At 32.9% G+C, this 16603-nt stretch overlaps 1 protein-coding gene across 3 annotated transcripts in view; it reads right to left on the bottom strand.

Moving 5' to 3' along the window:
* Nucleotides 1-6383: 6383 nt before the first annotated feature.
* The window catches only part of LOC106459982, an 18737-nt gene continuing 8517 nt past the window's right edge, over nucleotides 6384-16603 (bottom strand). The window contains exons 2-4 of one of the 3 annotated variants that reach the window (XM_013919658.2): nucleotides 14815-14940; nucleotides 7158-11444; nucleotides 6384-7030 (exon numbers count right to left, since the gene is read on the bottom strand). In XM_013919658.2, the coding sequence (XP_013775112.1) occupies nucleotides 6980-7030; nucleotides 7158-11405 (4299 nt within the window). In that variant the 5' untranslated portion in view covers nucleotides 11406-11444; nucleotides 14815-14940 and the 3' untranslated portion in view covers nucleotides 6384-6979. Of the gene's footprint in view, nucleotides 11445-14814; nucleotides 14941-16603 lie in introns of all 3 variants that reach the window. The other 2 variants (XM_013919656.2, XM_013919657.2) reach the window with 2 other exon arrangements.

Genomic DNA, 16603 nt, shown 5'->3' with positions numbered 1-16603 from the left:
CGGTTGAATTGACCGATCCTGTTTTGAGATTAGGGTAGAGAAAATAACATAAACTATAAGGATTTAGTGAAAAAAAAATTTTAAATGCATTTAGGAGGTTTTAGGGATGGTGAAAAGTATTTTAAATTTTAACATGAAAATTACTTTTCACACAGACTATTCAAAACAAATACTCAATATACTCATGGACAAAACTTTATTTTATTTCACTAAAAGTACTTCAATAAGAAATGTGAAAGACTTGCAATATTACCTGAAAGACTGCCAAATTTCGTGAAGATATACCCAATATATAGAGAGTTATAAGTATTAAATTTATGTCAACTTTAAACAAGTACAGAAGGTCACGTGACTTATCCGTCTAAAATCAGTTCCATGAAAGTTAGAATTAAAACAAATTAATAATCAAAGTGCACATCATTTGGACTTGGATATAATTTTCTGGAAGGAAGGAAGGGTATAAATAGATTAAAAAAAAAATCTAATTTTCCCATATCTGGTTTCCTTCCCCCTATTAGTGGTTCCCTATATTTTTTTTCAATAACAATTATTTCCAAACTCTAAAGATGTGTGACTGTTTGTAATAATAGTACCATGTTTTTAGATAATGTTAAATCCTTAACAGATGAATATTACAACTTAAATACCAGATCTTTTACAGAAACCTAAATGTTATAAATGTCAGCATAAATACTGATTTTTAAAATCTGGTTTGTAGCATTCAACCCAGCTTATACACAGATGATTTTGATGAGGGCAGAGAATGGGTGCTAAGTTATTTAATTAGGATTTTATAGTTCTTATTATTTAAGTAATAAGATTCAGTGTTCTGTGTGTATCACGTAACTACTCCTAAATTGCTGGTACATGCCGACTTCTAAGTGGTACCAAAAAAACTGTCTCAGTCCTGTAGTTTAAAAAAATAAAATTTTTCACCCCACCCCTTGGGAAACCCCAAAACCTCTTCTCCTAAACTGCTGGGCTCACCATCTTTTGATACATACAATAAGTAAGTTGATTATCTTCGTATATATAGTAGCAGTAATAGAAGTTCCCGTGTTTATTATATTGAGTTCTGGGTATAAACAGTAAGGCTGCAGAAAAACACACACACACACGATATAATCCACTTGAATTAATCACTTGGGAACAAACTAAACTGTGACAATAATTGTCTCTCTAAGACCCTAGATTTGGATTTTATTTATAAAAACTAACATATTTGATTCCAGACAAACTACTTTTGATAATAATAATAATGGTGTAATAAATACTTTACTTGTACCATAACAATATTAGTACAATTACGTGTGCATATAAGCTGTAAGATTTAAACATTTAAAATCAAAAGCTTTATAACCTAATGAGTACAATGAATTTTAACTAAACTGCCATGTTACTAAAAAAACAACACATACCTATTACAGTTTTCAAATGGTTTGAATTACTCAATGATGATGATTTTCATCAATACATAACAGCAATGACCAGGAAACTCTAACAAGCTACCTCTTCTAGTACTGCTAAGAATCAAACAAGATGTCTCATCTGGTACCACATGGATTTTCTTGCTATAAAGAGCTTGTAATGGGGTTTAGTTTGAATTAACTGGTACGATACCATAACCTGACTCTCTTTGAAAATGTGAAACTGAGAGCCCCTTGTTTAAGTGATGAAAATGAACACGGTGCCAAAGAGGTATTTTTTTTCACAAATCACCAAGCAACAAAGGTTTTGACACTGTCACAAGGTTATCAAAAAAATAAACCCCTTTAGGGGTGTATGTGCATACGTATCATGCAGTAACATTAATACAATAAGCACAGATACAATGTAACTTGATTTCTAACATCATGAATGTTGAAAGCACTTTTAAATTATTATTGCCACACTGTGATAAAGTTTGACTAGTGGGTATTTCAAACCTGTGAAACTGAGTGCAACTTGCATGAGCTAGATTGAAATGAATACAAGTAGGGCTTGTGAGCACTACAAACTTCTATTCCATGAGATTTATCCATAGTGTAAAAGTATTTATCACTTGGGAAACAACAAGTCTGTGTTATCAATACTTTAATACAATATCTGTGCAATCCAAGTGTTTTTTTCACTGACAAACAAGATGTCTGTGGCCCAAATATTTTAGACTGAAGAATAACATAAATGTTTATGGACTAAGAAATGAAGTTTATAAAATTAATCTTTTTGAACTCAGGAACAAGGAATGTTCAGTTTGTTTGTGCAACACTATAAAAGGACTACCTGCACTACCATCTGTAACTTTAAAATGATATACTAGAGGGAAGGTCAACAACACTTACTGCTAACCCTTAGCTATTCTTCATCAAATAGTGGGATTTGATTATAATACACCCACAGCCCTAAAGTACAGATCGTGAACCATGTACCCTTGGATCCACAGTCGGTCGTGCTAACCATTTGGTCATGCCTGGCACTAGAACAAGAGGGCTGAGAAACAAGTCTGTGGCCTGAAGATTTTTAAGATATATAAAACTACTATAAAGTATGTATCATAGTACAGTGTGAAACAAAACACGGTTTAAAATCTTAAATGTTTATATACTTTCAATGGACATACAATTAACCACTGTGGTTGACTTTGGTAGCTTAAGGATATAAGCTACACTTTAAACACAATTTTACTGAATTTTGACTAACATTATTCTGGAAGTTTTCTTTTTTCAATAAATGGTAAATAAGAAATAAATTAAACCATATGTTATATATATATATAAACTTAATGTGCACTAACAATTAATTATACATTACACAAGTAAGTTCAATTGTAAGCAATAACCCCCTCTTTTAACGATAATAAGTAGGTTGTTTACAAACATCAGGGTATGGTTGGACATCAAAAGCTTATTACAATAAACAAGGCACTGATATTCTAAATACATAAACATAAAAATTACTATAGTACAATACAATAAAACAATATACTTAAAAGAAATTTCAAAAAAAAAAGTAAACAGTATTTTTACTGTAAACGCTGCCTGGTACAGAGCAGACACTCAAGTCACTTTAGTACTGTGATAACTGCTAAGTTTCGAGTATGTTTCCACACATACAGAGAAATATTCTTCTTATTATTATCATTATAAGTTGAAGACATTATCCAACAAAATGAGAACAAACAGAAGGCAACAAGAATAAATTTTGTTTGTTTGTTGTTAAGCACAAAGCTACACAATAGACTATCTGTGCTGTACCCACCACAGGTATGGAATTCAGTTTTTAGTGTTACAAGCCTTCAGACTCACCACTGAGTTGATGGGAGGCTAACACTGAATAAAAGGAGAACAACTGAAAGCAACACCCAAAGAAAAAAGCCAAGTTTGGTTAATCAGACATCAACAGTTGTCATGTTTTTATTTCTTGTAGAGGTGAAAAAGATTTTAGTTTATTTCAAAAATAAAATATAAATTATAAAATCCAAAGTCACCAGATAGATGTTCAATGACAAAGAATGTAGAGTATTCAAAAGATAAAGCATGAAATATAGCAATGGTCAGTGTAGAATGTCCAGTTATACCCCCATCCCCACCAAATTGTTCCATCAAATCTGCATAAACCTGATCATTTAAACTGAAAAGGTCAAGTATGACTTTAAAAATTATCCCTAGTGAGAAAAAAGTTAAATTTTTTCCTTTGATGTTTCCTTTTAATAACATTAAATATTCAGAAGACACAGACACACAAGCTGCTTGTAAATAACTAGTGTATTTAATGATACAACCAACTAACATTGGCTAATCCGTGATATTAATTACACTGGTGGATGGATGTGAATTCTGTATAAATATAGTTGTCCCATTTTTGGAAGTTGTTAGTTGACAGTTTTATTTCATGTACCAATAACAGTAATAAATGAGTAAGTCCTTAGGCTTATTGATACATGAAATTTGGTAAAATTAGTTATATGAGACAGAATTCCCAGCAAGAAACAAGCTGCATGTAAACAGAGCATACAAAGGATAGTTTCTATTCTGTGTAGAAATGCATTTAACCACATCTTTTAAAACGTATCAGTGTTCAGTAAAACCAAACACAACATAATACCCTCATTTACATAAGTCTTCAAGTGATACAAGTACATAAAAACCAGTGATGAAATAAAAAAATATATAACAATACTGATGTTTATTGAAACTCAGAGGTGAACGGTTTCTAAGTTACTAAAGGGGGAGGGGTTACTAAGTTTTAATATCTAGCACTGGAGAAACAACAATGTACATAAATTGAAAAGGCAAAGAATACACCACTTAAGATTGGAACAGAGGATCATTTAATAAAAAGGATAAATTGTAAATATTCTTTGACTACAAATGACAAAATGTCATTGATTTCACAACAAATGCTGGTTTTATATTTAGTCATTAGTGCTGACTTTGTGTTAGGCTTCAAAAAACTGGTGTATCTATACACACAAATAACTTCAACACAGAATTCTATGATTACAGGCGATGTGTTTAATGAAAAAATAACCCATAAATTTTCATAACATCTTACAATTATAACTAATTATAAATAGCAAGCTATTTTAAATTTTCATTACAGGCAACCAGTGATAGAAAACAGCCAAAAAATAGACAATAAATGTAAAGTACCTTAGCTAAAGGTGAAATAATAAAAAAATTGATGTTGCACTCTTATGCTGACCTTGTTTTATAATATACTATTGTGCAAAACATGCCTAATTTACATGTACTTCAACCTTCTTCGTTTGACAAAACAATAAAAATTACAAATAACTACAAAGCTATTTACATATGATCAAAGCAGTACTTTAAAATACTAATTTCCAGATTAGACATTCCCCAGGTGGCCATACGTAAAATGTAACTCCTATTTTTTTCTTGTTGTTATTGACAAGAGAAGAAAGTTGCATATACTGGCCCAAAAAGTACACCAGAACACACATACCAAAAACATCTAAACATTCACATACAAAAAAAACACTAATCAGTCAGCTCAATTGAATATAATTTCAATAGAGAAACTTCACTTATTTAGCTTACAACAAGAAAAACTCAGTCTGTTAAGTTAGCTTTTATCTTCAACCAATCAGATTTACATAAAAACAACCTCTTATTTTTCAGTACGAGTTCGGTTCTAGAAACGTCAACAGAATCAAAAATGCTCCAAGAAAAAAAAAACTTAAACACATTTTATCAGGAAACATGTTTTACTTTTAAATTTTACATAAATAAATCTTATGTGTGTTTACAAAGTAGCCAGAAGAACTTCAGTTATCATTGGGATATAATGCTTTTGTTCTTTCATAAATCTCACTTCAAATAAAAAGCACTGACATTTTTCATAAAAATCTATCATTTTTAAAAATAAAACCAGGCTTGAAATTTTTACAAGTATAAATTGATACACAACTTTTTTCAATTCAAAGATAATGCAGGAACAGTTCACAAAAGTGATATGTTACAAAAGTACAGTAATGATCCTTGAGGTTTTCTTGCATCAATTACTACCAGTATTTGACTTCAAGACTTATTCTCTGATTTAGAAAATTTCTGTTATTCATTACACTTTAGTAAAAAAAAAAAAACTTTAACCCAGTAATATTAAGGCATGAGGATTTCACAGTTAACAGTAAATAGTGTTTTTTTTTGTCAATATAGTAACTTAAATCAACAATCAAATGAAGTTTTCAAGATTGAATTGAGTTTATATATCCTCAAACAATTCTACTCACCTGTATAAGTATGGCTGCCTACTAGAACTAGCTGTAAAAATACACTGACAAAAGCACTTGAAGTTTTAAACAGCAATACATGTTTCTGTAATATCAACATTACATTGTAGTTAAATAATACAAAGGATTGCTTACACAAATCTCTGTACTTGAAAACAACTACAACAAATATTAACCTAGCATAGTCTAATTTTTGCATCATGATGAAATTTCAAGGTTGTGTTTTAAACATACATCAGTTTTTGGCTAATTAAATTGAGTATCTAGCTACTACTATACCCAATCCTTTATGCAAGTCCATTCTCAATATTGAAAAAAATTCAAACTCTTTCCAAGCAAACTAATATTGTTTTAACATTTATGTTTCTTCAGTAAAAATGCATCTGGGTCTAATAGTAACAGTTTCACAAATTTCTATTTTAAAAAGAACAGCATGTATCATACTGGTCCCATTTTTTAAATTCTCTAAAGTGTTTGAGCTACTGAGAAGTAGTCAGTTTTGGTTTAGTAGCATATAGCCAAATCAATATTCTTATACGGTCAGAGTGGTTAATATATATATATTTCTATCTGGGAATGTCCAATGATGCATTAGTTTTATTTCTTAGTTTTCATCTAAAGATAAAATGGATAGCAATTTTAAGAAAAGTTTTTTTTTTACCAAACTGTCCCTAACATAGTGATTTATGCATATAGAAACTTTACATTTTCATAAGGTAGAGCAAACCATTTAATGATATTACACATATAACAATACAATTAGGGAAAAACTAATATACGTGGAAATAATTATGTTTTTAATTACATAACAGCAAGTTTCAAAAAGTTTTTCTTGTTCACTTATCTTAAAGCAAACTAAAATTAATTTATTTGCAAGTCCATCCCGCCCACCCACGAAGGCACACATCACAAAAACCAATAGGAAAGTCTTTACGTGTACACTGACTAACAATGAATACAATGAAATCCTAATACATAAAAGAAATCTAATTCAAGAAAATAACTGTAAATATGGAACATGTATTTGAACATTTGCTGGGACCAAACACCAATGGACTAACTGAAGACAGTGTTTCGACAAAAAGTACCCATTACTACCTGACATATGTTTAAAACCAGGTTGAATTTCTTTAAATTTCCTGGAACAAATATGAAATAGTCCTAGTCTGCTCACCAGTCTGATAGTCACTAACAGTGTCTTCTATGTTCACTCCTATCACAATAAGCAGTCAGCTGCTCCCTCTGTCACTCTGCTGGCTTGCTCCTTCTTCGGGGACTCCTCCGACAGCCCAAGGTCTGAAGTATGAAGAACAACCAGTCCATCAAAGGAACCCAGACATTTCTGGCACTGCTCTATCCGGCAGGCCTGAACTGAACAGTTTTTGATGTGTTTCTCTTTAATGTGATTAAAAATGTCACCAACCTCTATTCCACAGTCTCCACACTTCTGCTTGGCATGGCCATCTTCATTTGGGGTTTTTTCCTCGGCTACTACTGATGCACCATCTCTCGTTTTCCCACTTCCTGCTCCTATTCTCATTGGTGTTGCCGGTTTCCTTGACTTGGATCTTGGGGTAGCCTTTAAGGTTCCTGTCTTGGTGCTACTGTCTCCAGCAAACTTCTTGGCAGGCTGGTTACTGGAAACATCATCAGCATGTCTCTTCACTGAGCCACTGTGTACAACATAAACATGATTTTCAAATAGTTTATACAGATTAAATGTTGCCGTACAAACTGTGCATTTGTATGACAGATGTGCAGGTTTTAATGTAATCTTGTGAACTTGATTCATGTGAGCAACCAGCTTACACACGTACACCCGTCCACAGATAGTACATCGACCCGCATCCTGGTTCTTCTGTGCCAGTTCTTGCATGTTAGAAGTCACAAGCCCATGGGACCCTAGCAAGTGTCGTTCAAGTCCCTGGTCTGTAAAGAACCGCCACTGACACTTCTGACAATTAAGGGGAGGTCTGTTTTGAAGCATTTTTGGATGGATTTTCACCTTATGAATTAACTGCATGTGATTTCTTAGCTGTTCCTGATCTTTGATATAACCATCACAGATTTCACAGATAACAAAGCTATTACTAGGTAGTATTGTTTCTCCTGGTGCTGACTTCCCACTGCTGGGTAGGAAGGGGCCTTGTAGTCTGGGTGGTGGTGGCATTCCTGTCTTCAACAGGCTTTTGGTGCTGTTGGTAACGATATGAGTTCCTCCTCCTGAGGAAGCCACATTTGTAAAGAGGGCAACTGGCTGAGGACCCGAATCATCACATACATTAGATATTTTGGTAACTGGTCTGCAACTAGTGGCCGAGTTACTGGTACTGAAAACAGGAAGAACCTTGCCACCTCTAACTACCTGATAAATCTGATTAGTGGGAACAGTCAGAGGAACCTGGGTGGATGGGGGGGTCATATGGGCATTGGTAGTTGGATGATGAATTCTATTATTGGAGACACTACCTGGGGCTCTCCTGAAAGCTCTTATCTGTGGTCTTGGTTGAACAGCTGTATTATCTGATAGGTGATGATACAATGATTGATTATATGGTAACATACTAGCAGGAGCAAGGGGTCTGGGAACACTGGCCTGATGCTTCTGAGCACTAGCATTATTTCTGTGACTCCCTCTAGAAGGACGTCCCGGTCGCCTCGCTGTTGCTGCAGCCACCTCTGCCAGCTGACGGTCGTACAAGTATGCTTTAATGTCCATTATGGTTATAGGTTTTGATGTTTGTGCTGGCATGTCTAGTTCTGTAACTTGATTCCTGCCCAAAACAAAAAATTTCTGACACCTGTTCATGTGACTGTTTAACTTCTGCTTCTGATTTGTGTCAAAAGGACAGAAAGGACACTCATGAAAATGAGAAGGAATTGGTAGCTGACCCATTTTTCCATGTTCTGCTTCCATATGAAAAATAATTGCTTTTGGGTCTCTTGTGCAAAACTCACAGAAATGACATCCAAATTCCCTGCGTGCTGTCACATATGGAATTACACTGTGACCATCAAACACAATGGAAGATTCTGATTTAAATTCACAAAAATTGCACTTATAATTTTGGAAAACAAATGGTTCATTGGCTTTTTTAGTTTGCAAATAGTCCATTTTCCTGATAAGTAATTCATTTTCTAGTTGTTGCTTTTTTCCCTCTTTTCTTATGTGTCGCTCTTTGGACTTCACCAAATCTTTCTGATACCACTCTTGAACTCGACTCAAACCTATAGCAGTGAGAAAACCAAGCACATTGCTGGTAAACAGCTCTTTATTTTCCTCTTGCAGTTTGTTTTCATTACCTGAACATGTTTCTGTAGTCTTTTTGGTATCTTTTAGACTTTTCTCAGTTTGATTTTCATCTGATGACTTATGACACACATTTGTTTCCTTTGTAACTTTATCCATACTTTCAGTTGTATTTTCTGCTTTCTTTTGACAGTCTGAGATTTTTTCAGTTTCTTTTCTTTCCTCCTCTGTATTCTCAGTTTTATTTTCTGATGATTTATCTACTGTAAATTTTGAAATTTCTTTATCTTTCGGGTCATCTTCCAGATCTTCAGATTTTAATTTTGCACTATCTACTGAGGACTTTACACATTTGTCTTTCACATCTTTGGTACCTTCATTCTTGTCTTTTGCATTTTCTTCCACTTTTTCAATTTTGTTTTGAGACTCTTCATTGAATTCTGGACATTTAACAAAAACTTTGTCAGAATCTTTCAATTCTTCATTTTTCTTAGTTCTGTCTTCCAATTTTTCACTGACAACAGACAAACCATCATCATTCTTGACATCTTTATTTAGCTTACTCTCATCCTGAAGTGTTACTTTGGAAGGAAACTTATCTTTCTTTTTCAACAGTAAAGGTGTCACCATTGATGGACATTCCAGTAATGCCTCATCTTCACACAGTCTGAAGTTGTAGCTGTCAGGCAATTTCACAGGAATAAATTTACCAATGTTTACTTCACCTTTCAAGATGTCTGGAAATTTGGCTTCTTGGAGTATTTTCTCTACCATTTCATCTGTAACTACACTACCACATATAGTTTCCAACAAAGGAGGAAGAGGCTGTTCTTTATACTTATCTTGAGGGATCTCAGGGGGTTTTTCTTTTGGCTTTTCCTTAGGTTTATCTCGTGACTTCTCCTGGATAGGCTTTGCCAATACTGACTTATGAAGTTCATTTTTACTAGATGGTACAATAGATATGGTTAGGTCTTTTAAAAGTCCAGATTTCAAAATATCTGGTATATCTGTTATAGATTCATTGCGTTTTTCTATTTTATTTTTTTGTTTGACACGAGTACTAGAACTTTCAAAGCCATTACTTTTACTATGTGTCTTCACTGGAAATGTGCTAGCTTCAGGCTCATTACTTTTCCTATTTTGTGATTTGCCACCAGCCTTTTCATATTGTGATGTCTGGTTTTTGAAAAGCTGACTAGAATTTTTTGATAATGATAGATTATTAGCTTCTACGTCTACAGGTTTCACCACTAAACCCTTTGGTGTTTTGATAAGTTCCTCAAAACCACTTTCTTTATTTTCATTAATACATTGTTCATCTTGTGGTTCTTCCTTCTTAGCTTTTTCCACAACTGTACTAGTATGGTCACAATGTTCTTCAAGTTTTAAACTGTCAACACTTTCACCATGCTTCAAACTACTGCTAAAATTCTTTTGGTTCATTTCTCTAATGTCTCTTTCATCTTTGTTTACCTCTATAGATTCAAGATTTTTTTTTAACTCATAGTTGTCACCACCATCTTTTTCTTGGTTGTCACCAGTCTTCTTTTCACACTCAGGTGATTTTTGTTCAACATTTTTACTTTCTTCACTTGAACTATCAGAAGGTTTTAGTAATTCATCAGTTTCTTGTGTAGAATCCTTACTAAAATTACCATCATGAGGTGAAGTTATTTTTTTATCAATGTCAGAATTTGGTGTAGCTTCATGTGCAGGGCTCTGTCCTTTGTTGGAATGTTCTTCTTCACTTGGTTCACTTTTTGCTAAGTAGTCATTCACAAGAGACTCACAATCTACTTTTCCTGATAAAGTGGTATTTTTTACATCATTACTAGGGCATGCAGGATTCTGTCTTAATTTATGTTCTTCAGAATCTACATTAGTGTTCTTAAGAGATTTACATATATTCTCTGTAGTTCTATGAACATTCTCCTCTTTAACAATGTCTTTTGCTTCATTGGCTTCAGAGCTTACCAATATGGTACAGTTAGTTTTATCATTATCTGAAACCAAGTTCAATTCATCACCAACTTTTGACAGTTTCTGAGAATACTGTTCATTTTTCAAACCTTGCAGACTATTACAAGAAGTGTTTTGATTCTCCACTTTACCAATCCACTCACATTCCAAATTTGTATTATTATTTTCTTTCCTTTCTTCTACAGGAATATTGGTGTTGTCACAAGACTGATTATTACTAGTTTTGGATTCATCCGGGGGCACTCCATTAATGAGTGAAACATGAGGGAACTTACCAAGAGTCGACTCTTTAGGAAAATTTTGATTGCTTTCTGTAGAACCTCCCAAATTCATATTGTCACAAGGATTGTTTGTTGCATCTTCTTTTACGTGCCACCTGTCATCAGGCTGAAAATCAATATAAGGTCGCACAACTTTTTCTTGTAACTGCTCATCCATTATTGATCCTGTCTTACAACCACATCCTTCCTAATACACCTGAAATGAATATGAGAGGACATAAGAAGACTGATTAAATACAATTAACAAGTAACTTTAGGATCAGAAAAGAAACCCAATCACTTTTGGAAGGAGGCTTTTCCTTCATCAGGAATAATGACAAATAATCATTGTAAACATAACGATCAACTATGTAGTTTTTGTACCAGAAGCAATATGTCACGAGTTCCTAAGAATATTACCAAAATTGTGAAACAGCATTGAGTGTGTGAGTGTAAGCAACAGGAAAAAGTAGCAAAGAAATAAAAATGCTTTACAAAAATGTGGTTGTTCAAGAAGGTATATCCATAATAATTGGGAGATTTATCAACAAAATTACTTAATGATACAGGAACTGGAAGATAAGAGCTGGGTGATTTAATCAATTATATAGATTAGTGTCATATAAACTAGTCAATTAATCAAAATTCAGATTATATCAATTATCATAAAAATAATCAACTAATTGATATTTGTTTTTGATTATTCCAAAGACTGATTAATCAAAATTAGGATTATATCAATTGTCACAAAAAACAATCAACTAATAACATAATTTTTTGGGACAACATGGGACCTATTGGTCCATCTCGGATGTCCCATCCTCTAATCTAAACTAACAATAAATATTTTTTTTTAAATCTTAAAAGAGCCTTTATCATTCATATACTTATCAAGATTTTTCTTAAACTCACTTCAATTTACTGCCTCCACAACATCTGAAGGCAACCCTTTCCAAACACCAACCACCCTGTTAAAAAATGAAACTGACTAAGCTGGAGATGACTCCTACCCCTGTCAAAACTTATATTTGTATCCCCTAGTCCTACTATTCTCACTGCTAAGTATGAAAAAGATTATGCATTAACACTATCAATTCCCTTTACAATCTTAAACACCTCTTTCAATTCTTCATTTTTTTTCAAAAGAAAACAATTTGAAAGATTTCAACCTCTCCTCATATGACAACCCCTCAGGCACCATTCTAGTAACCCTCATCTGAACCCTTTCCAAGATCAGTCCTTCCTAAAGCAAGAAGCCCAAGACTGATCACAATATTTCAAATGTGGCCTAACCAGTGATCTATGAATGAAATTATAACCTCTTTAGACTTGCCACCAAACTTGCTTGCCTCATCATGGTTATAACAAAGCTATTTGCCACTGGCTCTTAATTTTGAACTGCTGACTGACTATATTGGAGGGTAAATGACTTGAAGCACTTGCCACCAACATTTTTTGTTGTTGTTGAATTGTTGACTGGAAGGAAGGCAAAATTCTCTAACAGTTATAATTTATCTTTTAATTTTACATTTAAGATAATAATCTAATTTACTTAACATGGTTTAGTATCTTATTAAAAACCTAGAATCAAGATAAACAGCATCCATATGGCTTTCCTCAAGGAAAAACCTTTCTAAAACCATGCTAAAAGCTATTTTTTATTTCTATTCCCATTAGGTCCCAAATAACACATCAACAACTTAAAAGGAAATATCAAAATGTATTTTACTATATTTTTTCATTTCATACTGAAATTTCGAATTTCCACCCACTATCAAGACAACATAAAACTCTCACATCAATCTATGTGATGTATAATTTTTTTACAGAGGTTTCCCCACTGATATCTTATGTCATTACACAACGGAATGTTTTACAGAGAAGTGTGCATTCTCATATTTAACATCATCACACAACATGATTTACAGATATGACATATGGTTATTATTTTATAAGGTTTTCTACAACTAAGAGCAAAGATGTAATGCATTTATGAAAGTGTCTTAACATGTAATCAAGTTTTACTAAATTTGTGCAATGAAAGACATGGAAAAGGGTTCATTCACTGTGTATTGCAGGGTTCTGGTTAGGATATTCTAAGTTTGGGTAATCATCTACTAGTACAATTTTCTAAACAAGATATAAACATGACACTGTTGTTTTCAAACAAAATATTATATGAATCGTGAAAACTGCAAATAATGAGGTTAAAACAGTACACATACAAAGCGGAGTTCTACCACATGTTGTTCAAAATTATTTTCTTTTCACCTAAGATGTATGGCTGTAAATGAATAGGAACACATGTGTTGTAATTCATCTAGTATAAAATCAAATATCATCAACATCACAAGAACTAAAAAAAAATACTGTAATGCACTGCCAAATTGAAGTCAATTTTAAACAATATATTACATTACGCTTAACTTTACGATTTTTCTCTTTTATGCATAAAAACCATTCTACAAAAAAGTACAATTTTTGTTATGTAAAGCATTCTTTACTTTACTGAGTGATATTAGAATATTAATTAAATTATAAAGTTAGTAATATATAAAGTAGTTTTATAATTTAGCAAATACTCTAAAATCACACAGTTGTGTATATTAACCGTGTTGTAGCCATAAAGGCGAAACATTTGTTAAAATAATAAAATTATTTTATACATATCTGGAGCATAAAGGTAGGTTTTTCTAAACTTCTTTTCAAAATGTGTAAATCCCTCCAGTATGCACTACAAATTTTGAAAGACAACAAAAAATTTTACTTTCCTGTTCTGCCTCACTGAGCTTTAGGTAAATATGGTGAGGACCCTCCTCCTACTGCGGCCCAGAAGCCAAATTCCTGGTACCACCTGGTTTTCGATTGGAGTTGACCCACCAGATACGGTTTGATGCACCTTAACCACACTTCACATATAACACTCCAGTAAACCTGATACAGATTTTGGACTGTACTTAATATCTTCCACCTGTCCTTGCAACATTTCCCTTCCTTTCTGAGCAAAGAGTGTGCCCTGGTACATGCTCGAGTGTGCCCTTCTACTGTTCCAAGTTATAGGGCAATTCCCAAAGGAGGCTCATCTAGTTAAAATTTTGCACTGGTCCTTCCACCACTTCAATGCAAGATTCTAGCTGGACGTGAGAGGTTACGTATCGTATTGGTAGGTAACATTTTTCCAACACAGTAAATGAATTTCCAATAGATGTTAACCTCTCCTCACACTGTTTCTCAATCTTGAAGTCAATCAGTACAGAGGATGCCAGCTGCACTAGGCTATGTTGCATTCCTGTTGTTGGAGGGTTGTTGCATGCAACAACACAGTAATATTACGCCAAAACACTAGATTAGGTGGGACCATCAAGGCTAGTGGCAAGCAAAACAAGTGTGCATATAGAGGTCAGCACTAAATCAACAAAGCCAGATGTGAGAGGAGGTTACGTCTCATATCAGAAACCGGTCTTCGCACTTCAGGCACAATAAATTAGAATAAAGTATACGTTTTTAATCTTAAACTCTGTACATAAATATGCATCATAATGCAAATGCAATGTTTAACACTTAGAAATGATAAAATATTTACTCACTTATCAGTCACCTGTTGCAACAACATTGTGTACACTTTCCAAGACTTGTTATTCCAAACAATTCAGTACTGTTTTGCATGTTTATAACGATATTGGGTTGCAGTTACTCAACTGCTTTGTAACCAACTAAAAAAGACAAATAATCAAAGCTCATTTTATTTATAAGGCAAAGGTGCACTTAGCCAAAGTAAAAAAAAACTTAGTATTTTTGGATATTTCTCAAGTGCTCTATATTTAATGGCAAACAATATAAAAAATTATAATAACATCAATTTATTTTGTAAAATGAAGCTTTTAATGACTGTAACTTATCTTGTAAAGTATGAAAACTATTAGGGAATGAACAAGAATACTAGAGTAATGCTTGATTTTTACAATGATGAAATCATTCCAGTTATCTTTAAAACATTAGCCGTGTAATGTTGTAAACATATTTTCAGTACCTTTTACATGAAAGAAGAGATTTCCACTATAATAATAGAGTATTTTGGCTTCACCAATGTTGACCATATAGTCCTAACATAACCTAACTAAATCAAACAGTTAAAATAATGTTAATATATTCTATAAATGATCAGCTCAGTCTTGTTATTATTCAGTGACTTCAAATCTTGTCTTTATTTACAGTAATGTGATTGAATGAAACTAAAAACAGGCAAAAAAAATTTTCAATTTTGTAATTAAAATTAAACAGCTATAATTACTTATAATCATGAAAAAAAAGTTATAGCACTGATAAATGGGATGCATGATTTATTTTTAAATTCTTACTTATACAGTCACATTACTTGTATTTTCACTTATTTAAAACATCAAAAATACGAAACAAACTTTTCTCACAAGAATTCTAACTTTTAAACAATAACAAACTGATTCTGTAACATATTATATTAACAAAATTAACTTTTCACAATTTATTCTGCATACTTGAGGTTTTAGCCATTTTGGTAATAGTGTAAAAAAAACAACCTGAACTCTCCAGATAATAATAATAATAATACACTTTTCTGCCAACATTTCACACTTCCAGCATCATTGGGGCTAGGTTTATAAGAACGTAGTATTGGTTCTTGTACTACAACCCCAAGTGAAGCCACAAAAGCAAAAGAGGAGCTAAAAAAATATTTTGTTCTTAACTGGAGGAGTGAAGTTGATTATTTTTTCTCTAACTTTTTCATGAAAATAAATCTCTAAACACATTGCTAGAATGTCTGGAGATAGCCTAGGCACAAAACTATACCACAGCAACACTCAACTGACATTCATATTGTTACATTAGCATAGAAATAATCAGTTATTAGTAGAGCCCTTAACTGAGTTGCTGTAGAATCCAGATATGTTGATTTCTGAGAATCTAAAAAACAAAACTACTTACGGTAATTAATTGCCCAATTAAATGAAAACAAAGACATCAAATGTTGTTTCTGATACTACATATGGTGTCACCAGAGAATTATGTGCAGGGTTTGGAGTTAACTTACATCTGGTAGATTTCTGCTACTAGTTATTTGATGCAGTAGCATTTTACTCATACCTTAATGCTTCATAGCACATTGGTGACCATAAGTCCACCTTTGACCTTACATTTGTTGACTCTCATTCAAAATTTTATTGAACTACTATTTCATGAATTTACGTCAATAAGTTTGGTATCAAACTGTAGATTATAATTCAAATTTTATTATTATATATTACTCAATTTCTTAATTTAAAAACAAATATTAAAAAAACACAGATAAACATCGATTTTTGTGTGTTGAATGCAGCACTGGTTCAAATTGAATGTACG

Source organism: Limulus polyphemus, unplaced genomic scaffold (genome assembly GCF_000517525.1).
Source record: "Limulus polyphemus unplaced genomic scaffold, Limulus_polyphemus-2.1.2 Scaffold689, whole genome shotgun sequence".
Taxonomy (NCBI): Eukaryota; Metazoa; Arthropoda; class Merostomata; order Xiphosura; family Limulidae; genus Limulus; species Limulus polyphemus.
Note: the sequence above shows the minus strand (reverse complement) of the source record. Positions and strands in the feature narration are given on the sequence as shown.